The 23728-nt window shown below is 46.8% G+C and overlaps 1 protein-coding gene across 1 annotated transcript; it reads left to right on the top strand.

Moving 5' to 3' along the window:
* Nucleotides 1-1620: 1620 nt before the first annotated feature.
* On the top strand, nucleotides 1621-23483 carry LOC125433302 (ADAMTS-like protein 5). Its single transcript, XM_048497805.1, has 10 exons — nucleotides 1621-1780; nucleotides 3577-3637; nucleotides 6524-6632; nucleotides 6931-7058; nucleotides 9283-9406; nucleotides 11014-11097; nucleotides 13206-13369; nucleotides 14080-14335; nucleotides 21166-21237; nucleotides 23332-23483. Exons 2-10 carry the CDS (start codon nucleotides 3593-3595, stop codon nucleotides 23481-23483), a joined length of 1134 nt encoding a protein of 377 aa, XP_048353762.1. The 5' UTR covers nucleotides 1621-1780; nucleotides 3577-3592.
* The last annotated feature ends 245 nt before the right edge of the window (nucleotides 23484-23728 follow it).

The following is a 23728-nucleotide window of genomic DNA, read 5'->3' as shown; positions in this document are numbered from 1 at the left end:
CCTACCTTAAGCAGCCTTCTAGGCCAGTGATGGTGAACCTATGGCACGGGTGCCAGAGGTGGCATTCGGAGCCCTCTCTGTGGGCACACAGAGTTCATTATGTGGGTGCGGAAAATCACACACACCCCCACACACATATCTAGGCTGGCCTGGGGCACTGAGCACGACATGCATGCACTGTGGTGAGCAGGGAGGACTTGGCTGGTGGGCCTGGTGCCTGTGCTCTGGGTGGTTGCTGCCCGAAGGGGGCAGGTGGTGCAGAGGAGGCAGAGATGCTTGAGAGGCACAGAGCTGTGCTCGCGGGACTTGCTGCAGGCTAGAGCAGGCTGGCCCCTGGTCGAGTGGGTGGGGCGGAGGAAGAGGGAGCCAACCAGTCTTTTCTAAACTAAAACCTCAGCATTCAGGTTAAATTGTCGGGTTGGCACTTTGCAATAAATAAATGGGGTTTGGGTTGCAATTTGGGCACTTGGTCTCAAAAAGGTTCGCCATCACTGTTCTAGGCCAGGGGTAGGGAACCTGCGGCTCGAGAGCCGCATGCGGCTCTTCTGCTCTTGCACTGCGGCTCCACGAGCCGAGCAGCTGGCCCCATCCTTGCCCGCCCTGCAGGAAGCAGGATGGGCGCACCAACTGCCTGCGGTAGGCTGGGCCGCGCCGCGGGCTTCCCCCCTCGCCTGCCCCGTTGGAGCTGGGCAGGCGCTTTCCCGGCGGCTGGCAAGGCCGAGCCGCTGACCCATCCTTGCCCGCCCTGCAGGCAGCAGGGCGGACGCATCCATGCACTTCTCAGAATGAGCGGAGTAAAAGGTAAAAAAAACCCAATATATTCAGTGTTATCTTTATTTTAAATGTCAAAAATTATTTGCGGCTCCAAGTGTTTCCTTTTCCCATGGAAAATGGGTCCAAATGGCTCTTTGAGTGTTAAAGGTTCCCCACCCCTGTTCTAGGCCATTTGTGTGCCAAAGGTGCAGTCTTCCAAGGCCTGTACTTAGAAATCCATTACTCAGCTAGTGAAGCCTTACACCAGTGATGGCGAACCTTTTCGAGACCGAGTGCCCAAATTGCAACCCAAAACCCATTTATTTACCGCAAAGTGCCAACACGGCAATTTAACCTGAATACTGAGGTTTTAGTTTAGAAAAAACAGTTGTCTCCAAGGCACATGTTACTCAGGAGTAAGCTTAGTGAAGCAACTGTGCAACGCTTCCAGCGGGTGAATAACAATCCTAGGAGGGTTTACTCAGAAGCAAGTCCCATTGCCAGCAACCGAGCTTACTCCCAGGTAAAGGATCATGCCCAGGCCAGCCTAGATGTGTGTGTGGGGGGGTGATTTTCCACCCACCTCCCACATGATGAACTCTGTGCGCGCGTGCCCACAGAGAGGGCTCTGAGTGCCACCTCTGGCACCTGTGCCATAGGTTCACCACCACTGCCTTAGGCCAACACTGAGTCTTTGTGCACTCAAGACACCACATTTTTTTTGCTTTGCCAGAGTCCTGTGTAAGTCGGAGGCTGGCGTGCTTCCACAAGCAGCAGATCTTGGTTCAGTGAAAGGCAGATGTTTCCCCAAGACAAAAGAAAAGCTGTTGACCGTCTTGAGAATTGTGACTTTGCCATATTCCTTTAAGTAGGGGACAGACGGCAGGACTCTGGGACCCAGCCTGTCCCCACGGCCCCGTCTCAAACGCCAGCCGGGCCACGGGACGTGGACACATTGGGGAGCTTGGAGTGCCTGCTCTAGCACCTGTGGAGACGGCGCTTCGTTCCGGACCAGGCGGTGCATCCGGTGAGTGTGCACAAGAGGGACAGTGGACCGTGCCCATGAAATCTTCGAATGTGCCTCTGGGAGTCTTCCACAATTTTCAGTGAGCAAAAGATGTGGTTGTGAAACCTGGACTTGTGGCCCTCTAGAGAGGGGTTTTGGAGAAAAAGCTTGAAAGCTATTCCAGCAATATCCAGCATTGGGCGCATGCCTGCAAAGAGTTAGAACCAGTGGTGGGAATTCAAATAATTTAACAACTGATTGTTTACAAACACCATTTTAACCACCGTTTCTACCAAAATGATGCGATCCGGCTGAATCCCACCACTGGTTAGAACTGTCAGCCAATGTAAAAACTGTCAGCATTTGCCAAATCCTTCACGTTTTTTATTCTTCCACTGCTGCAGCCAATAATTTTGCCAATTCTTTTTAAGTGAGGGTTATGCTGCAAGCCATTTATCAGTCGATCACATGCCAATGTCAGATTGGTAGGTGGATCACATGCCGATTCTAGATCTTCAGAGGTAACCCAGTGTTTCTGGAAAAGTGATAATACAATTAGTAGAGAGATTGGAATTGTCCTCTCATGCACATCATTTGTCACAGCTCTCCAGTGCTGTAAAATCTTTTTACAATGAAATGAAAATTATGAGTCTCAGTGCATGTACAAACTTGCAGGGCCAGGTAACCCCAGGGTTGGAACCTCTGGATCCATTCCTGCAGCAATGGTGCTGTCCTCTGGTGTAGGGAGTCCTCCCTGATGCAAGAGATTCTTGTATCAGGGAAACATTCTTGCACTGGAGGAGAGTTTCACCACTAGCAGACTAGATGCATCTGTTCTAAACCCTCAATTTGTCTTGGGGCCGTGCGGAAAACGGAGATGAAGGATAATCCGTCAGCATCTACTCGATTTTACCATTTCTGACAGGTTCCTTTGCTCTGCTGTGAACATTTTAATGCTATATATTTTATTGCTAACAGCAGAGCTGGAGGAGCCCATTTCAAACGGTGAAATTGAGCAGAGATTGAAAGATTAACCCCACTTTTTCTCCTGTAAAACTGAAAAAATGGAGACTGCAGAAGCCTGCCATTGGCAATAGATAGATGGGTTGTGAGGGGTGATTTTCACCCTGTATGTTTTAGCCCTAAGATCTGAAGGTCAACAGGTATATTTATAAATCTCTCTCTCTCTCTCTCTCTCTCTCTCTCTCTCTCCCTCCCTCCCTCTCTCTCTCTCTCTCTCTCTCTATCTATCTATCTATCTATCTATCTATCATGTGTGTATATCTATATATCTATGTCTATCTGTCTGTCTATATATATCTATGTGTGTGTATATATATGTGTGTGTATGTGTGTGTGTGTATATATATGTGTGTATGTATATATGTGTGTGTTTGTGTATCGTATATATATGTGTGTGTATGTATATATATTTATATCTATATGTATATCTATGTGTATATGTGTTTGTGTGTATGTGTGTATCTACTTGTATATCTATGTGTGTGTGTATATATGTATATATATAATCCTATTAACAGAATAACGAGTGGAATGTAGCTTGTGTGCCACTTTAAATAAGAAAAGTTATCTTGGTAAATACCAGCCTTTTTACCTCAGGAATAAAAATACTTTGTAAATAAATAGTTTTAGCAAAGTGTTTAAATTCTGCTGTGCCATTTTTCAGCCACACGGTACTGTGGGAATCTAATCAATTGTGGCACGTTATGGGCTAGTTAATTGCCCCATTTAATGGAACAAAAGCCAGTGATTGTTGTAGAGGTTGGCTACTCAGTGGGTATCCTCTTTGGTTGCAGGTTTCCTGAGGAGGAGATGTGCAAAGGGAAGCCCCGGCAGTATCGAGTCTGTGAACTGGATGTGAGTACTGGCTGTTATGTGAGCGATTACACTGTGTGTCATTTTGTGTGTTGGCTGAGATGCTAAATGGCATTTGGAAGCTTTGGTGCCAAACCCAGGCTGCCCACTAGGGTAGTGAAGCAAGGCCTGGCAGCTGACAGGACAATAGGGAGGGCAGCATCCTGGGGGAAAAAAACAGGAGAAGAAACCTTGGCTATTTACCCAAAGGTCTGGCCATAAGAGTCCTGCCAATTCCCAGAGCTACCTGGAAGTGACAAGGGCACCTCTAGCAATTGCCAGAAACTTTATGCTAGAATTACCATAGTGTTCCTGGCAGTTGCTAGAGCTTGTAACTTCTAGGTAACTCTAGCAATTGTCAGAAACTCTGTGGTCTCAACTTCCTATAAGTAGATGAGGCCTTATTTGTCTTCTTTAATGTTTCCTCCCTAGAAAATGCCCCCCCCCCATTTGCCTGGAGACCTCCCATCATGTCGTGAGCCGCCTCGAGCCCTTCGGGGATGAGGCGGCCTATAAATTTAATAAAGAAAGAAAGAAAGAAAGAAAGAAAGAAAGAAAGAAAGAAAGAAAGAAAGAAAGAAAGAAAGAAAGAAAGAAAGAAAGAAAGAAAGAAAGAAAGAAAGAAAGAAAGAAAGAAAGAAAGAAAGTAGATAAATGGGAACCCTACCTGACCACTGAAATGAAAATCAAGTCTAATGATCAAAAGGCTACACATTATATTCACACGAGTTTACTACAGGGACTTGGAGCCATAGTACAGCTGCGAGTTCCTGGTGACAGCTCCAATTAGAAGTGCCTTAGGGGCAGTGGGGGGATCCAAAAATTTAAATAACAGGTTCCAATGGTGGTGGGATTCAAACAGTGGCGCCGCCGCACACACGCACCTCCAATCCCTATTGGGCAGGGAGGTTGCTTTAGTAACCCCTTCTCGACACTCAGAAAAAATTAGTAACCACTTCTAGAGAAGTGGTGAGAACTGGTTGGATCCCACCTCTGCTTAGGGGCCTGACTCAGGTTAGTACCACAGCATCGAGCTGCTCCTGCTGCTCCACACACACAGTTTTCCCAATCCAGGGAGCATTATTTGATGTGTGAAGGGGACAGGTGGCAGCAGGAAGGAGCCTTCCCTTCTCCCATACCATGATCCCAAACGGGTCCCTGCAGAACTTCTAAATGGAGTCATCACCAGAAACTCGCAGCTGAAGAATAGCTTTGAGTCCCTGTGGTGGACTTGCATAAAGTGTACTGCTGGCAGGTGTTAGCTAGGGCATGGTCAGGCAGTCCAGAGTCAAGGTGAGCAGCAAGCAAAGGCATAGTCAGGCAGTCCAGAATCAAGGCACAGGTAGGGGGCCAGGCAGGCAGGTGAGCTGAGAGCTAGAGTTCAGAGGAAGACCTAGTACATGGAACTTACCAGGAAGTACACTCATTACACCCAGGCCAAGCTATGCCCCAAGACAGGTCTTAAGTAAGATGCCCCTGCTAATGGTTCCAGAATCATGTGATGATTCTGTCCTCCTCAGAAGCAGATGCCTCCAGCTCACAGAGCCTTCTGCCATAGCGAGCAGCAATGTGGACACATCTCCTTTTCACACTTAGCTGCTGCCTTTGTTTTTGCCTTCTTTGTGCAGCTGGCTCATTACTTGAATTGTCTGAAGTAACTGATGGCTCTCCCAGCTGCACAGCATCAGGCTCTGTTGCTGGCTCTGCAGGGAAGGTCTTGGAACTCTGGCTCTGTTGCCTGCAGCTCCTGGTCCACGGTGTCTTCAGACTCCATGTCGGATTTCTTGTCTCCCAGGACTGGCTTATGACATAAAGCTAGCCCTAGGTGGATGGTGATAAAGAAGTTGAAGAGTATTTCTCCCCTTTCTGCCAGTCTGCTCTTTGAGTGACGTGATGATCCTCAACTACTCAGTGGTCATGCATATGAACGTGGCATGCTGCAATCTGCATTACTCCATGGTGCCTTTCTGTCTAGAGGACATGCTAATCAAATTTGCAGATGACACCAAATTAGGAGGGGTAGCTAATACCCCAAAGGACAGGATCAGAATTTAAAGTGACCTTGACAGAGTGGAGAGGTGTGCCAAAACTAACAAAATTAATTTCAGCAGAGACAAATGTAAGATACTACACTTAGGCAGACAAAAGAGAAATACGCAGATATAGGATGGGTGACGTCTGGCTTGATACCAGTACACGTGAAAGGGATCTGGGAGTCTTAGTAGACCACAAAGTGAACATGAGTGAGCAATGTGATTCGACAGCCAAGAAAATCAGTGCAATTCTGGGTTGCGTCGGTAGGAGTATAGTGTCTAAATCAAAGGACATACTCGTACCTCTCTATTCTGTCCTGCTCACCTGGAATACTGTATCAGTTCTGGGCTCCAGAATTCAAGGAGGATATTGACAAGCTGGAACAAGTCCAGGGGAGGGTGACCAAAATAGTAAAAAGTCTGGAATCCCTGTCTGATGATGAGAGATTTAGGGAGCTGGGGATGTTTACTCTGGAGAAGAGAAGGTTAAGGGGTGACATGATAGCCAAGTTTAAATATTTGAAAAGATGTCATGTTGAAGATGGAGCAGGCTTGTTTTCTGCTGCTCCAAAGACTAGGACAAGGAGTAGTGGATTCAAGGTACAGGAAAAGAGATTCCACCTAAACATTAGGAAGTATTTTCTGATGTTAAGGGCTGTTCGATAGTGGAACGTGCTGCCTCGGAGTGTGGTGGAGTCTCCTTTGGAAGTTTTTAAACAGAGGCTGGATGGCCATCTGTCAAGGGCACTTTGATTGTGTATTCTTGCATGGCAAGGGGTTGCATGATGGCCCTTTTGGTCTCTTCCAAATCTATGATTCTATGTCTCTCCACCCTCCCCTCCCCCATTACCTGCAGGATTGCCCCTCTGGATCAACACCTTTCCGGGCCATTCAGTGCTCCCTCTACAACGGCAAGCCCATCTTGGGGAGCCAGACACCATATCAATGGGTCCCATTTCATGGAGGTAAGCCTGGCCAGGATTCTGCCCCCAGCCCCACTGTGCACTGGCATAAATCTGTGCATGGCTTGTACTTGGAATACTGACAACTGTTCACCTCTCTCCCATTTCCCTTTTTGCAAAACCTCTTTAAGGAGCCCTTTAATCCCATAAAAACTATTGCCTGGTATTCCCTTCACATACTGATTATTCTAGGGACCTGCCTACCTCTCAAATGTACCTTAACTTAAATATTTTGTTCTGGTTTTGGTTCCATGCTGGGGCACAAACCTCACCTCTCTCTCATCAACTCTCCCTTTGCTAGCACCCAACCTCTGTGATCTTAACTGTCTGGCAGTGGGACACAATTTTTACTACACCTTTGGAAGGGTTTTGGACGGGACCCGTTGCAACCCAGAGTCTCGAGATCTCTGCATCAGTGGTCGGTGTTTGGTGAGTTGTGTCAGACTTTGGGATGAGAGGCTCAGTGGCACTACACACACCCTTGCCTTTTAACTGTGGTACCAGCTGTTTGGGGAGATTAGGTACCTACTTTGGATGCAGGCGGAGCCAGATTAATTTCCAGTTAAAGAATCTCACGGAGCAGGCATTGGGAGTGACTTTTCTCTGCCAGTGACCTGGGAGAGCCCCTGATAGTCGCAGTCAATGATTCTTTGATCTAATAAGGCAATTTTAGTACATGATATACTGTTTCTGAGTCCATCCTCAGGCACGCCCTGGATCCTAACAATCACCAACTATCTTTAAGAGTGCAATGTCAACATTAGCCCAAATAAACTCAAAAATACACACGTTGCATTCTGGCTGTGTCTAATCTTATATATTAATCTTATATATAATTGAACAACTCAACACTTCTATTTGTATTTACATTTCCTTATTTCTCTGACAAGGTTCTTAAAAATACAGCATAAGTCTTCCAACTCTTATAACTAAACATAAATAATCACTTAGTCCATTCAATTCTCTATTCAGAAACAAAACTTCAGTTCCATATAGTCCATGTATCAATTCTGTAGGTTCTGAATAGAGAATTTTTAAGAACCTTGTCAGAGAAATAAGGAAATGTAAATACAAATAGAAGTGTTGAGTTGTTCAATTATATATAAGATTAATATATTTATTTATTATATTTTTATTTTATTGAATTTCTATACCGCCCTTCCCCGAAGGGCTCAGGGCGGTGTCCATCAATATATAAAAAAGTTAAAATCCATTCCGCATTTATCTCAGTTAAAACCATATATAAATTATTAAGATATATAAGATTAGACACAGCCAGAGTGCAACGTGTGTATTTTTGAGTTTATTTGGGCTAATGCCCTGGATCCTGCCAAACAGGTAGTTTAAACTTAGGATGTGCATGGCATGGAAACCCATTCAGAGTGGGACTATGGATTAACATCATGCTAGCACTAATTTGCAAACTTTGTTTTGATCCCCAGACTTTTCAGGCTTGGGACCAAACTGGACATTGACACTGCCCTCATATCTGGCATGGGGGTGCACCGCCATTTTAAAACTTAAAATGAGCTATTTAAAATTCCACGAGGGTCCGATCCTGATTGGGCCCATAGCGGAATGGAATGCTGTGCTCTGGTCATTTCCCCCTCATATCTCCTCAAGCACTGAAACTGCTGTGCCCTCTAAATGGTAGGTTAAACCCCTGAAGCCCTGTTAAAAATGTGTACACATATTGCCCTTGGGATTGTATTACTACCTCCCACCAAATTCCAGTCGCTAGGGAAAAAAACCCTATGTTTCGAACCTGTTAGAAAATGAAGATGAACTTCATGAATTTTAAAGGAAAGCCTCTATCAATATCTAAAAGGAATAACGTCTAACGTTTTTGTACCTTGGGGAGTATTTTGTACCCCAAGGACATGTCTCTCTGTGGCAGGAAGGAAGAGCTGTGTCTATCCAGAGCACCTTAAAAGGGCTTTCTTGGAACAGAGGTATTTATTTTTTTCTACTCCCGTGCATTATGTGGGCAGGGTTTTAAAAAAAATAGCCCAGTGACGAAATGCATTGATTTTTGAGGAGGTTCCTTTACCTCAGATAGGTTTCTCTAAAAATAAAATTATTAACAGGCTTATAATTATAAGAAAATGATAAGAAAATTACAGTGAGTAATAAAGAGTGGGTGCATTCGTTATTACTTACTGTATGAGTGACAATGTCCTAAGAGAAGAAGGTTCTAGAACCACTTTGCTCTGGCTTCTGCGAAAATGGCTAAAAACCAGGGAGGAAAAAAAAAACAGTTTCAGGGTTGCTTGAAGGTAAAATTAAGCTCGCAAGGGGGCTTTCCCCGCTTACCTTCTGCTGCGCGCTACTCCGGGAAAGTAGTGCGGGGTCCAGCGGCGCTCCCCACTTGCAAGGGCGGCAACTACACAGCCGCCCCGACGCTGCCGCTCTTGCACCACCTCAGTGCGTGTCATTCCTGGCGCTGAAGAAACGGCACCTTTTGATGACCCCGCGCAGAGGTCATGGGGAACCCCGAGAGCACGCCAGGAATGACGGAGCTGCCAACAAACCCCAGCCGCCAGCCAGCTCATCGCTGCCTTGAGGAGGCGCGAGAGCGGCGCGCAGCAGAAGGTGAGTAGGGAAAGCTCCCATGATTCACCAACTAAAACTGTGCTTTTGTCTCCTTCGCCAGAGAGCTGGTTGCGATGGTATTCTGGGCTCTGAGGCCCAAGCCGATGCCTGCGGTGTGTGCAATGGCAAAAACGAGTCCTGCGTCTTCGTGCAGCAGGTGTTCCGGGCGGCGTTCCCAACCTCTGGTGATTGAATGCCCTGACGTTCTCCGTGGGTGAATGCTTTGGCCTTTGGCTTTAATGCTTTCCCCTTGCTCTTTCTTTCTCTCTCCCTCTTCCATCTCTTCCCTATCCCCCAGCCCCATCCATCCAAGCCCCTCTCTGCTTACAACTGCCTTGCTTGGAGTACAACAGTCCTGAAAAAAAGCCACTCTTTTAATTAAATTAATTAATTACTGCCGTGCCATCCTAAGCAGGGAAATGAAATATATAATAATATATTGTATTGTTGGAGATATTTATGGTATTTAAAAGTATAAATGCCTTGCAGTCCAGTCCTAAACAAATGGTTATTGGGCTTAGAAGGATGTAATTGTTATTTTATTTATTTATTTTTATTTATTTATTGTTCCACTTATATACCGCCCTCCCCCGGAGGGCTCAGGGCGGTTTACAACAATGACAGAGCAAGTGGATACATAAAATACATATAAAGTTAAAAGCAGCGTTCAATTTCCATAAACCAATTAAAATACAGATGGCATCCAACTATTAAAAACTCCTCCAAGAGGGAACAGCGGGCCTTAGGTTAGTTTTCTACAAGCAACATTTTAAATACTTCCTTTACTTAAGGCAGAGAAAGAACTGCAGACTGATGCACCTTTTGCAGTTGAACTTTAGAATTATTTCCCTATTTAGGCCTTTGGGTAGGACTCCAGGTGTAATTTGAAAAATAACGTGTGGGATCAACCTGTATACATCACTGCGAATCCATAATCATACAAAAGCCATTGTGGAGTAGTGCTTAGATTGTCAGGCTAGGCAATGGGAGAATCCAGGTTCAAATCCCCACTCTGCCATGGAAACTTCCTACGTGACGTTGTCACACACTGTCAGGTCTTTGGACTATAGTCAATAAACGGACTCTGGATATTTGATCAGAAGTCTTTACTGGACATAGTATCTGGCTTTTGCAAAGCCAGTTCTGTCGGACTATGGAAGTATAGTTACATATATCCCCTTTAGAATTCCCAACATAAAACCCCCTCCCTGTTTCCCATGGAATGTGAGAACATACAACGTAAAGAAAGATGTTTGGGGGTCGAGCATCTCAAGGACAGCGCAGTGATAGTGTCCAGCCACCTGCCACCTCTGGGGATAACAGACCCCCAATATCAAGTTTAGCTTGGCCCATACACATTGGTTCCTCCCTGCCCTATTAAACTATCTTTGTAACAATAAAGACTAGAAGGCTGCTGCTCCCTTTTAAAAACGATGCTCTGTTTTTTAAGACTCCAGATTAATTCTGCACTCATCTTTCATCCAAAATTCTAGTCAACTGAAATGCATAATTATTTATTGTACCTGTTTTGGTCTCAGAAAGAGGAGGTTGTCAGATAATATTTGGGGAATGATCTTGAGGTCTGAGCCCACAGGTTTGGTGTCTCAGGAAGGCTCTCTTGCTTTGTGTCACGCTATAAGCCATCCCCCTCCCCACCATCCCAGTAAAGTTCTTATCCACCCTGGACCCACACATCCTGTCGTACCACTGATGGCATCCTCCTCCTCACCTCCTGGTACTGGTTTTCCTCTCCCCCTACACTTGACTCTCTCCCTCTCTGATCTCTTGACAGGCTTCTTTGGGTACAAGAATGTGACCCGGATCCCAGCGGGCGCAAGGCATATAAAGGTGACAGATCGCAGCCGCAACTATCTGGGTAAGAAGCAGATTCCTTGGGCTGGTTGCCTTGTCCTGTTCTTCAGTTAGTCTCCTTTCCTTCCACTGGCCTTTTCCCTGTGGGTCACATACCTGTTGGGGTGAGCCTGCGAACCCGGCAGAGATTCAGACAGTGCACAGGAATGCCTGCGCCATCTGTTGCCCTCTGGGCAAGCATCCTCGCCGGTCACAAGACCCCGTGACTCACGGGTCACAAGATGTCCTGGACAAAGGGACAAAAGGTGCATACCCCCAGGTATGGATTAGGCCCAGACAGGAACGTTTCCTCTCGCACGTCCGCAGCCCCTATGACTCATGTATTGTGCAACATTCTCCCGCTCTCCCGCCTTCCCGAAAACCCTAATAAAAGGTGCCAGGGACTGCCAGCTCGGCCAGAGTAGCCAGATTCATCGGATCAATGCCTTATATCGCTCGGCTTCTCCACCGATGATATATAGCTGCTCGCTTATTCCTTGGCGCCTGCAATCTACTCGCTACATACCTATCTGTCTATCAAATCTACATCCGACTTTTCCTTAAGGTGTTTGAGGTGCAATATATGTTTCTCCCCTCCCTGTTTTTATTTTAATTGTTTGAACACTGTAAAAAAACGTTGTGTTCAGAGGCGTTGCAAGGGGGGAAAGTGCACAGTGCACCGGTGCATCCTCCACCCTCTTCCCGCCCTGGAACGCCCCAGAACACCCTTGCCACACTCCCACAGGGGCGTGCGTCCGGGGCATTGTGCCCCCCCTTTCCCCTTGGAGCTATGCCTCTGGTTGTGTTCTAGTGTTCAATAAACAAAAAAAAATGTAAATCTGTGAAAGTTTTGGTAAATCTGTGAAATTACCGTCTTCTTAGTTCCATTTTATTATGGGTCAGTTTTGTCAAAAGTGTGACTGTCCCAATATGTTTGTGCTAGTCTGTTCATGATCAGAAATTCTTTGATTTCTGTACAGCAGCAACACACACTCTTGCCAAAGTAACCAAAGTTGTGACCAGTTTCACATCATTAGATCCAGTATGTGTTTTTTAAGAAAACTCAATGGAAGCACCTTGGTTTCCATTACCAATTTGTGAATTTTTATTTAGAAGAAGAAGAGTTTGGATTTATATCCCCCCTTTCTCTCCTGTAGGAGACTCAAAGGGGCTTACAATCTCCTTGCCCTTCCCCCCTCACAACAAACACCCTGTGAGATGGGTGGGGCTGAGAGAGCTCCGAGAAGCTGTGACTAGCCCAAGGTCACTCAGCTGGCGTGTGTGGGAATGTACAGGCTAATCTGAATTCCCCAGATAAGCCTCCACAGTTCAAGAGGCAGAGTGGGGAATCAAACCCGGTTCCTCCAGATTAGATACATGAGCTCTTAACCTCCTACGTCACTGCTGCTCCTACGCCACTGCTTTTTCAGGTCTGCTAGATCTTTGTGGTTTGGTAGGGGAGAGATTCTTTACTATTACTTTTATACAGTTTTACACTATCCTTTTTACAGCATTTACATTGTGCTTGAAAAATATTCAGGTTTTTTTTGTAGTATGCTTTATGAATTTTTGTTGTTGTTGAAAGATGGTCTAGAACACCTCTCTGCAAACAAATAAAGGAACTGGGATTCTAGTGGGGTCTACTGAATAACTAGGAAGGATGCATGTAGACAGTGATTGTGGTGTTGAACTAGGCCAGGGGTCTGCAACCTTCGGCTCTCCAGATGTTCATGGACTACAATTCCCATCAGCCCCTGCCAGCATGGCCGATTGGAATTGTAGTCCATGAACATCTGGAGAGCTGAAGGTTGCAGACTCCTGAACTAGGCCTTTGGAGACCTACCATCCCTACCTGTTGAGTGAACGTTCATGGGTCCATCTTACAAAAAGATCTATGCACGTGCATGTAGGATGTACATGTGCTCAGTGTAACATGAGCACATGGTTTCTATTGCCTTCTAAGGAGGTCAGAGCCTAGACATTCTTTCTAACCACTAGATTCCAATCCTTGGCTATTAGGGCTTGGCATGGATCTACTCCTTCCTCACCAGTTTTCATTGCTAATTTACCTGCTTGGATTATCAGCACCCAGCTGGGGGCCACCTCATCTCTCCCATTGGCTTCCTTCCACAGCTCTGATGAATGCAAACCAGCGTTATGTCATCAACGGGGACTGGGCCATTGACTGGCCAGGCGTGTATGAAGTGGCAGGCACCAAAGTGCACTACGCCCGCACCGCCGACGTGCACGAGAGCTTTGAAGCCACTGGGCCCACCCAGGAGGATTTGTCTGTGATGGTAAGAGAGGAAAGTGGGATCTCCGGGAAAAGGGGCTATGCATTCCTCCCCATTAAAATTGTCAGCACAAAGCTATCTTCTGCGACTAAAATTCCACTCCCTGAATCACTCCTTTGGAGCCCAGCAGAGGTTTGTTTATCAATACAGAAAAGAGATCACAATAACAACTACATCGTTGCAAAGGGTCCATTCCCCAACGAGTAGCCCCACTCTCAGCTTGGTTCTCAGCCCCAGACCGTTCCGTTCCACCCAACACAACAGGGTGGAATGGAACATGCTTTTTTTTCCTAGTCCTTCTTCTATATTTGCTGTCTTTAGGAGAAACATTTGAGGTTCTGTGCCTCCCCTCCTGGAACGATCAGAGATATTGTACAGCAAGCGTTGCAGCTATTTCTTTAATGAGAGCAGTGGAAAAAATGTCCCAACCTATTTCACCCCACCTACTCATGGCATGTTATGAAGTTTTGTTCTGTCTTAGAAACAGAGTGTGGACTCGGAAGAGCAGCAGAAAACCAACCAGCTCAGAGGAAAATCCTATGAAATCTATGAAATAAAAGTCTTTGGGTGTTTATAATCTAAGAATAGATCTTTCTGTGATCTTTTCCTGGATCTTCTTTGGTATGCATGAGCTACTCTTTAGCAGCCAGAGAGCTACTGGTAGCTTATGAGCTACCTCTACCATAGAGTCTCAGCCCAAACTTTCCTGTCAGGTTCTCTTCCAGGAGCAGAACTCAGGCATTGAATACCAGTTTTGGCTGCCAAGGGAACAGTTCCGCCACGTCCAGAGTGATGCCAGCCCCCTGCGCCAGCAACAGACCAGGGAAGTAGAAGGAAACCCAGAGGGGGAACCCCAGCAATTCCCACAAGCTACAACAGCCCCACCAGTTCAAAAGGCCAGAGGTGCAGCCAAGAAGGTGTCACAAGAGGTGGCCGTGTCTTCGCCAGCCAGAGTGCCCAACCAGTCAGGTAACATCTGACTGATTACTTTTTTCTGCTACATTCAAGTTCAGTAGCAATGTAGAGATTGTTGGAATAGGCAATGTCTGGGGTTCAGAGAAGAAAGCCCTGAAGGGGGCAGCAAGAGGGCAGTTAGGATAGTGAAATCAGTGCTTTCTCTCATGTTAAGTGCCTTTCCTTGGTCTACTATGCTTACTGCTACCAGTATTCACCATGCGGTCTCTGCTTTGGAGCATGTTCACTGTTATTACCCATAGCTCTATCTCCCTGTGCTTTTCAGCCTGGCTGCAGAGGGGCAGGCATTACCCTTTATCCTGCAGTTCAGTGTTTCTTGTTGCAGGGCTGAATGGCATCCTGTTCATCGGACTGATAGCTCTGACCTGATCAGCCCAGCCCAGCTGCATGCATGCTCCAATTGGATGTGATCAGACTCTCCTCCCTTCCAAGAAAACAAAACACCACATCTTACTAGTCCAGGGGCTATTATAATTCAAATATTGTATGCAGCGTATATAACAATTTATATTGCTTGGAGACTTCAGAGACGAGAGGAAGGCGTGTACATCAGCACAAGGGAGTGGGGGGGGGGTGAAGCTAGGTCTGCTGGCGGTGGGCAGAGAGAAGATGCCCAGGGGGAAACTGCTTCTTGGCAAATTTCCCCTGCTCTGGCGGTGAAGAAATTAAAGTTACACTTAAAAGTGGTATCGTCTGGGGTGGGGAGAATGGAAATTGAAAGTGGGGTTGGGGGAAATACATCCATACAAGATATCTTGCCCCAGTGGACTTTTGCCCCTGCTGCGCAGCGGACACCTTGTGCATAATGGGTTGTGGTGTGTCTCCAGATTGCTACCCTTAGGGCACAGGTTTCAAACTCGCGCCCCTCCAGATGTTATGGACTACAGTTCCCATCACCCCCTGCCAGCATGATGCTGGCAGGGGATGATGGGAACTGTAGTCCATAACATCTGGAGGGGCACGAGTTTGACACGCATGCCTTAGGGCAATATCCTCCTCCACCTCAGAAGTTCCAGTCTGACTTGGACCTTCTCTCTCAGCTAGTCATGTAGGTAGAACTTATCTCTCTCTCTGCTTTTCATGATCAAGTGGGTTCCTGAATAAAGCTTTATCTAGACTTCAACCAGGTTGTATACCTTTCCTGTGTTCACTACTCTGCCAATGGAGACCAACATCTGGCAAAGAGAGCTTTGACTCTCAAAATACTTCTGAAATCTTGCTGGTATCTCTAAGGCGCAGGTGTCAAACTCGCGGCCCTCCAGATGTTCATGAACTACAATTGCCATCAGTCCTTGCCAGTATAGCTAATGCTCATGTTGGGAGGGACTGATGGGAATTGTAGTTCATGAACATCTGGAGGGCCTCTGCTCTAAGGCATGACTGGACTTGAACTGTGCTGTTCCACTGAAGACCAGCATGGCTACCTTCTTTTTCTGGATCTTCTTAAGAACTGAATTCCCACCTCTTGTCAGTTGTTTCACAAGACGTTTTAGAGCAGCTCTTGCCAGGGTAGCAGCCCACTTAGAAACCACATGAAGCTGCTTGCAGTCAATCAGACTCTTGGTCAGCACCACCTATTCTGACCAGGAACAGCTTTCCAGGGGTCTTGTCTTCTGCCTGATCCTTTGTCAAACCCCGGATCTATAACTCAAACCAGACTTTGCAACTTGAAGGTTTAGAAGTCTTTATTGGCAGACACATGGGTTAGAGGGGAAAAGCTAGTTCTGCTGGAACACTCAAACCACCCCAATATATCAATCCCATATCCTCCTCCCCGTGATATCCCACACTATAAAAGGCGAGGAAGAAGAAGAAGAGGAGGAGGAGGAGGAGGAGTTTAGATCCCCCTTTCTCTCCTGTAGGAGACTCAAAGGGGCTTACAATCTCCTTGCCCTTCCCCCCCTCACAGCAAACACCCTGTAAGGTGGGTGGGGCTGAGAGAGCTCCAAAAAGCTGTGACTAGCCCAAGGTCCCCCAGCTGGCTTGTGTGAGAGTGCACAGGCTAATCTGAATTCCCCAGATAAGCCTCCACAGCTCAGGCGGCAGAGCTGGGAATCAAACCCGGTTCCTCCAGATTAGAATGCACCTGCTCTTAACCACTATGCCACTGCTGCTCTCCCAGGAGAGCAGCAGAACCCAGGAATGCAGGATGGACTCAAGGTCAGAAGGCTGAGATAAAGCTGCCTGGCCCTGGGCGCCTCTACTTGGTTACCCAGGGAAAACTTAACTAATTTGCCATCAGTTGTTCATTCCCCATCCCCCCTGGTGCGACTTGCTTGACTCTGCCTGACATTAACTGAACATTCCAGGTGCTGCACCTGGAACCATCACCATAGATCCTCTACCTCTAAGCCACAGCCCCCAACTTTCCATGGCCTCTAGAGCAACTTGGTAAGGTAGATCAGTATTACTGTCATGCAGAGACAATGTTGGAAGGGGAGTGGCTGACTGACGGGCGCCTGGCAAGTTCATACAAAAGGCAAGATCTAAGCTGGGGTGAATGATGCCAGCCTTTAAATATATGGCTCCCTTTTTTGCCAATAAAAGGTGAATGAATGAATGAATGAATGAATGAATGAATGAATGAATGAATGAATGAATGAATGAATGAATGAATGAATGAATGAATGAATGAATATATGGCTCCCTTCCTCAATCATTACGAGAAGTCCATAGACATCTGGGGTTTAAGGCAAAGCACATTTGGGTTTATCTAAAGGAAACTTTTCATTTTTAATTTGAGAAGGAAATTAATAGAAATCTGGTTGTGGTGGGTTTTCCGGGCTGTGTGGCCGTGGTCTGATAGATCTTGTTCCTAACGTTTTGCCTGCATCTGTGGCTGGCATCTTCAGACCACAGCCACACAGCCTGGAAAACCCACAACAACCAGTTGAATCCGGCCATGAAAGCCTTCGATAATAGAAATCTGTTAATCAGGTACATCTTTGGCTCTGGATTTTAAGGGTACATCAGGCATCAGATGTATACTGTCCCCAATAAAAAGTGCAGCCAGCCCCCAAACATAACAGGCTTTTGAATAGGGTTTTTTTCCCCCAACAGCCTTTCTGCTCTCCCATTAGCCCATAGAAAAAATGAACTGTGAACCACATTTGTTGAGCCATCAGGTTGTCAAATCGCTCCATTCAATAAGGAGCAGCTCAGATTTCAGGCGTGTTTGAAAGCCGAGCTGAAAGCATTTCATACACTGATCAAACCAATTCAGGCTTGCAACCCTTTGAAAAAAGCCTCACCGTTATAAATGACAACAGTGTGTACAGCTAAATCCAGCCTGTTGTTTTAGTATGGTGAGGAGGATGAATGGAAGCATTCGTATGCAGCTTCTCCACTTAAATAATTGTCCTGAATGCCACCCACAATTAAAATATATGGTAAAAGAGTGCTACACACACTAAATAGACAATCTTAAACTGTCAACAGCACCTGTCAAAATATAGGAAATGGAAAGGGGAGAAAGTTCTGGGAGCTGCAGCACAACAACACTATCACAACACAAAAATTTTGGTGTCCAAGAATCACAGTAGGCAAAGCAAATGTCATCTACCGTATGTACTCGTGTATAAGTCGACGCGAATATAAGTTGAGGCCCCTAATTTTACAACAAAAAACTGGGAAAACTAATTGACTCGAGTATAAGTCTAGGGTGGGAAATGCAGCAGTTACTGGTAAATTACAAAAATAAAAAAAAATGGTCGGGCGCTATTTGGGGGTCTCTGCCACTGACCCCCCTTCTCACCAATCCCAAGGTCTCTGCCACCGACCTCTCCATCCCACAGCTTGTCCAGCTCACCCAGGTCGACTGGCTGTCACCCGCCAAGAAGAAGGCAGAGGCAGAGAAAGCGGCTGAAAGGGGGGAGGCAGAGAAAAAGGCAGAGGAGAGCGAAGCAGAGAAGGAGGCTGAGAAAGCGGCTGAAAGGGGGGAGGCAGAAAAGAAGGCAGAGGAGAGTGAAGACGGGAGAGGGGGAACACCACACAAGAATTAAGTGGGACCCTCACTCACGTATAAGTCAAGGGGGGGGCTTTTTCAGCACAAAAATGTGCTGAAAAAGTAGACTTATACGCGAGTATATAAGGTAAATGCAAAAAGATGCATTTTGGCAGCAATGGTCAGCCATCTTCATTTTAAATGAAACATGTGCTCTGTTCTACAGAACAAAAAATGAAAAAACAAACCCTTTTCTCAAGTCAGTTGAAGTTTTACCAAGTCCCCATGTCCCTCCCACAGGCTCCTGTTAATTTGATGGGCTCTGTTAGTTTTGCATGCGGAAATTATTTCCCAAGTGCATGGAGGATCAATTTGGATCATGAGGATGGTGCTTCTGAGCCCCTGTTTCACCACTGAGGGAACATGTAGCCCATCAGTACATGCTAAGTTTCCTCATTGGACCCAACAGCATGGGACTCCCAGAGCATGTCTGGTTGAGTGGATACAGCATGGGGACTTCATTTAGCAGATAACACCCTAGAAGACAGTGTTATGGATTCCTGCCTCCAGAAAGCACCTCAGATATCAGTTGTTTTTGCTTGATGGTCATCTTCACCCGTCCAGCTTTGCATCTTCATACTGACAAGTCAGGCAGGTTGGGTTCTGCCAATGCTGGTGAACCCAGACAACAAAAGGATCACGGCTTGTGTCCCTGTCACCTTCCTTTCCTGATTGCTCGTAAGTCAGCCTGACCAAAAGGTGGAAATGAAAATCAAAGTCTGTCAGTGAGTTTTAGCATTATGTCAGCCCAAACATCTGGAGGCACATTTCTTTGCTTGCTGCGTCAAGCAGAACTTTGGAAGGTTTTTTTTCTTTCCAGCCGCCGGTGTTTTACTCCATAATTCACAACGAGATTTCTGACTCATGCAAGTATGGGCTTTTCACCCAATTGTACCCTCGTTAGCGCGACTGGAACATTTTGCCACAGAACCAATAAAACAACAAATAAAAGGCTTATTTTGGCAACGGGGAGATCTTTGATGTTACAGAATTGCCCCCCCTCTGGTTTCGGCACCATACATTATTGTAAGCTAATGTCACATGTTCAGAAATTATAAACCAAATTTCCTCCTATCCCTCTAGCAAAACAAAGCATTGCCTGGGAAGAAATCTGGTTCCGTTTGCTTAATCATTTTTATACGGGGGTTGGGTCAAGGCAGCATTTTTGGAGAATGAGAGAAGCAGTGGGATATGTTTGGACAGGGCGATGAAAGAGTCGAAGGAGAGGGAAAGGTAGACTGGGAGGTGGCTACCAGGAATTGAGAGAAGGCTAATTCCTGGTGGAGGATTGGGAGTGAGAAAACCGGGTAGCTGTCTCATCCAGGGATACTGAACACTGATAATAAATCACTGAGTACAAAGAAGGCCCCTCAGGACTTTTTCAAGTTGGAAACATGGCAGAGGTAGGAAGACTGAAGTTTATTCCTCAGGTGTGCCACAGTCCCAATCAAAATAGGGCATCACCCACAGAGGAATTGAAGAGAACCTGCAATTCATACCTAACTGTTACAAAAGGCGGGAATATTCCAGTGTACGCTGTAATGTTTGGATCATGACAAAGAGGAATAAGGATAAACGGGCTAGAATGACAGTAGGTTGGAGGGTTGTTTCCACACGGCAAAATTATACCTGTGTACCACTGGGTTTTTTTTAACCTGGATCTATTTTATCCCGGTTTCTCCCTCCGCACAGTTGCCCATTTCTTTCCAGGAGCTGAGTTAGGACTGGGAGGTAATACTCCAGTTTGTTCCGCACAAGCGTGGGTCTTTTGTATTAATACTGCAAGTGCATCCCCGCTTTCACAAACCTCTTGATTGGTCGAGAGTGGCGAGGCAGGAACAATAAACTGGTTCTGCTCCCGTGGTGTTTGCACGGCAGTAGGGTCACTCCAGGATATTTGAAAAGAATTGCCAATTTGGTGATTTTTGAAAATCCCAGGCTAAGGGAAATATCACAGGGCAACACCGGGCAGGCCTGCTTTAGCGCCAGGAACCGTGCATAAAACTTGCACGAACAGGGATATTTCACTTGCCCATCCCAGGATATTTGGACCATGCGGAAATAGCCTAGGTGAGGTTAATTGATTGGATTGGTAGAGGCCGAAAGAAGTAGAAAGCAAGGATGTAGGTAAGGAGTTTTTTTCCTGGGTTCAAACCCCCCATTACATCTCCAAAGCTTCGCCCCCGTTTGTGTTTTTTGTATTTTAAGTGTTTTTTTTTCAGTTTTTGGCCTGCAGGGGGTGGAGTTTTAGGCTAGTAGCACCAAACTTTCAGGGATTTTTTGGGAGACGCTCCTGATGATACCACCCAGGTTTGGTGAGGTTTGGTTCAGAGGGTCCAAAGTTATGGACTCCCAAAGGGGGTGCCCCATCCCCCATTGTTTCCAGTGGGAACTAATAGAAGATGGGGGCTACACCTTTGAGGGTCCATAACTTTTGGCCCCCTCAACCAAACTTCACCAAACCTGGGTGGTATCATCAGGAGGGTCTCCTAAAGATACCCAGAAAGTTTGGTGCTGCTAGCTTAACAATTGCACCCCTGACAGCAGGCACCCCCCAAATTTCCCCAGATTATCCTTTTAAATCCACCCCCTTCAGCATGGATTTAAAGGGAGAATCTGAGGTCCCCAGTTTAAACATTGAAAGTGATGCTGTTTCAGGGTGGGGGATAATCTATGCCCCCAGGGGTGGGGTGTGTGGCCCCACCCCCCAAACCCACCCCATTAAAAAATCTATACCTACATCACTGGTACAACGGCTCCCAACACCTGCATCTCTGCACCAGAACTTCACATAAAGCTCATTGCCTTTCTTGTCCTGCAGGGAGATGCGGACGTTGTGAAACACCAAAAGGGAAATCCCAGCGCATTCTTCACTACTGCCAGAGTGACTTTGGTATGTATCACTCCTCTTCAGAGATGGGTTGAAGACTGGGAATGTGACCCCCACAGAGAAATTGCCCCACCGCCCCTTTGGAACTCACTCTAGTAGTCAGAGCTCTCCGATAACACAAGAGTTTGGGGAGAGGTGTCTTCTTGCATCACAGAGCAGATGGTGGAATGGATAGCATGGGGCTTTTGCATGCAGAAGATTCTTGGCATCAGTCACAATCCCAGCAGGCCTAGGGGCACATTACACAATTGACTGGACCCAGGGCAGAACTAGAGAAACAGACGTTGTTGGGAATTCCAAGTTCAGAGCTCCCAGGAAATTTGAAATTTAATTATCAGATATGGATGAGACCCAATCAGGTCAGGACTATGGCATGCAGGGTCTTAATTCTGTCCATCCGCCACCATGCCATTTTCTCAACCTGAAATGACCCTTGGCTTCTTGGGGAAAGCTTATGTAGACTTATAGGCCATTTATACATTTGTGGTCTGCTTCGTATTGAGCGTACATTCCCCTTGGGTTGAATTCTGTGTAATGTTGTCAGATCCCCAATGATTGAAACAACACCTTGTAAAGAACAGAGGTGTATTCATCCTGAGGACAGCTTGGAAAAGCCAGAATTGAGCTTTTCCCGTGTATATAGTATATCTGTGAGGGTCACACCCTCCTCACGTGAACAGTGCAAGAAAATATGCAGTCAGTATGATAAGAGCGGTAGTCTGTTGGAGCTGGCCTTGACCAGCACCTGGTGGTAGAAACGGTTAGTATCACACAGCATACCCATAGTATGTTATCCCATCCCCCCCAAAGCCCAGAAAACTGAAGCAGCCCCCAGCTCCCACTAGGCATTCTGACACTTGTACACTGTTTCCCCTCTCCCACTCACTGCATCTCAGATCAGAGAATCTCTACAGTTTCCAAAACGTCCAGGAGCGTGACTTTTGCTCTTGCTTTGCAGGGAAAGCAAAGGGAGGTGGCATACGTTTGACTTGCATCAGGTTTTCTCACTCTTCCCTGCCCCCCCCCCCCCTACACACACATAACAGTTTCAACCACTCTTTGGGGCAGCAAATCAGAGTGATCAGAATAGCTTTGTTTTTTAAAAAAACATGACTGGTCTATCACTGGAACAATAGACTGGTGAAATCTACATGAAATGTACATGGGTTTAGCAAAATAATGCTAGACCGAAGACGGGTCGCACACCCCAAAAGGCAGCAGAGAGCAACTTCCCCTAGCTAAGGTTGCCTGGAGAGAATGGACGGGTAGAATGGCAGATCACTAGGCTGGGGACACTTTGCAGCAGGAGAATCCTATATAAACAAAACAAGCGGAAAAAACTCACGGCAACACTGATGGCCACAGGGTAAGCACTGCATGCATAAAGGGCCTTCGACTTTATGCCAGGTTCCCCATGTGCAAGGTCCCTGCGCACCATGGCAGAAGACTCACATAGTGAGCCTACAGAAGAGGAGGAGGAGGAAGAGGAGGAGGAGTTTGGATTTATATCCCCCCTTTCTCTCCCGTGGGAGACTCAAAGGGGCTTACAATCTCCTTGCCTTTCCCCCCTCACAACAAACACCCTGTGAGGTGGGTGGGGCTGAGAGAGCTCAGAAGAACTGTGACTAGCCCAAGGTCACCCAGCTGGCATGTGTGGGAGTGCACAGGGTAATCTGAATTCCCCAGATAAGCCTCCACAACTCAAGCGGCAGAGCGGGGAATCAAACCCGGTTCCTCCAGATCACAGTGCACCTGCTCTTAGCCACTATGCAACTGCTGCTACAGAGCCACTGCTCTTAGCCACTATACCACTGCTGCTACAGAGGAGGCTGTAGCTGGGCCATCGGGGACTCACAGCATGGCAGAAGCCTCAAAGTAGAGGAGGCTGTGGCTGGGCCATCAGAGGTCCAGCCAACCCAGGCAGACTTAGAGCCCGAGCCTTCAGTAGCGGGCACAGGATCAGGACCAGGGGTTCAGGCAACACCTGAGGAAGCAACCCCTGGGATGGAAACTGCTTCCCGAAAGCTACTGTCAGATCCCAACTCTGTCCTTCCCCAGTACCTGGTTGTTCAGTCCCATCAGCTCCTACACCCCTAGGGTCACCTGAACCCTGGGAACAACGGCGAAGGCAGCTGCGAAGCCACCTACAGCAGCAGAGGCACAGCAGCAGGTTGGCAGCATTAGAGCAAGCTGCGAGTCCTTGCAGGAGCCAGCCAAAGGGGGCACAGCTGGGGGAGGTTGGCAATTAGTGGGAAGGCCATTCTGTATGTCAGGCTGTAGGAAGAGAGCTTCAGCGTGGCAGCAACGTTGTTTTGGGATGAGTGAGCCTCTGCTTGTGTTGATCCTTGCCGTGGACTAAACTCCAATAAACAGTGAAGTACCAGACTGCTGTCTTGACTTCTGCTTACCAGGGGTCTGGGCCATGACACCATGGGGCGAATGGTGTCTCCCCAGCACCTCTGCAGATTAGGAAAATAGCATGGTGGATAAACTG

Source organism: Sphaerodactylus townsendi, linkage group LG05 (genome assembly GCF_021028975.2).
Source record: "Sphaerodactylus townsendi isolate TG3544 linkage group LG05, MPM_Stown_v2.3, whole genome shotgun sequence".
NCBI classification, from domain to species: Eukaryota; Metazoa; Chordata; class Lepidosauria; order Squamata; family Sphaerodactylidae; genus Sphaerodactylus; species Sphaerodactylus townsendi.
Note: the sequence above shows the minus strand (reverse complement) of the source record. Positions and strands in the feature narration are given on the sequence as shown.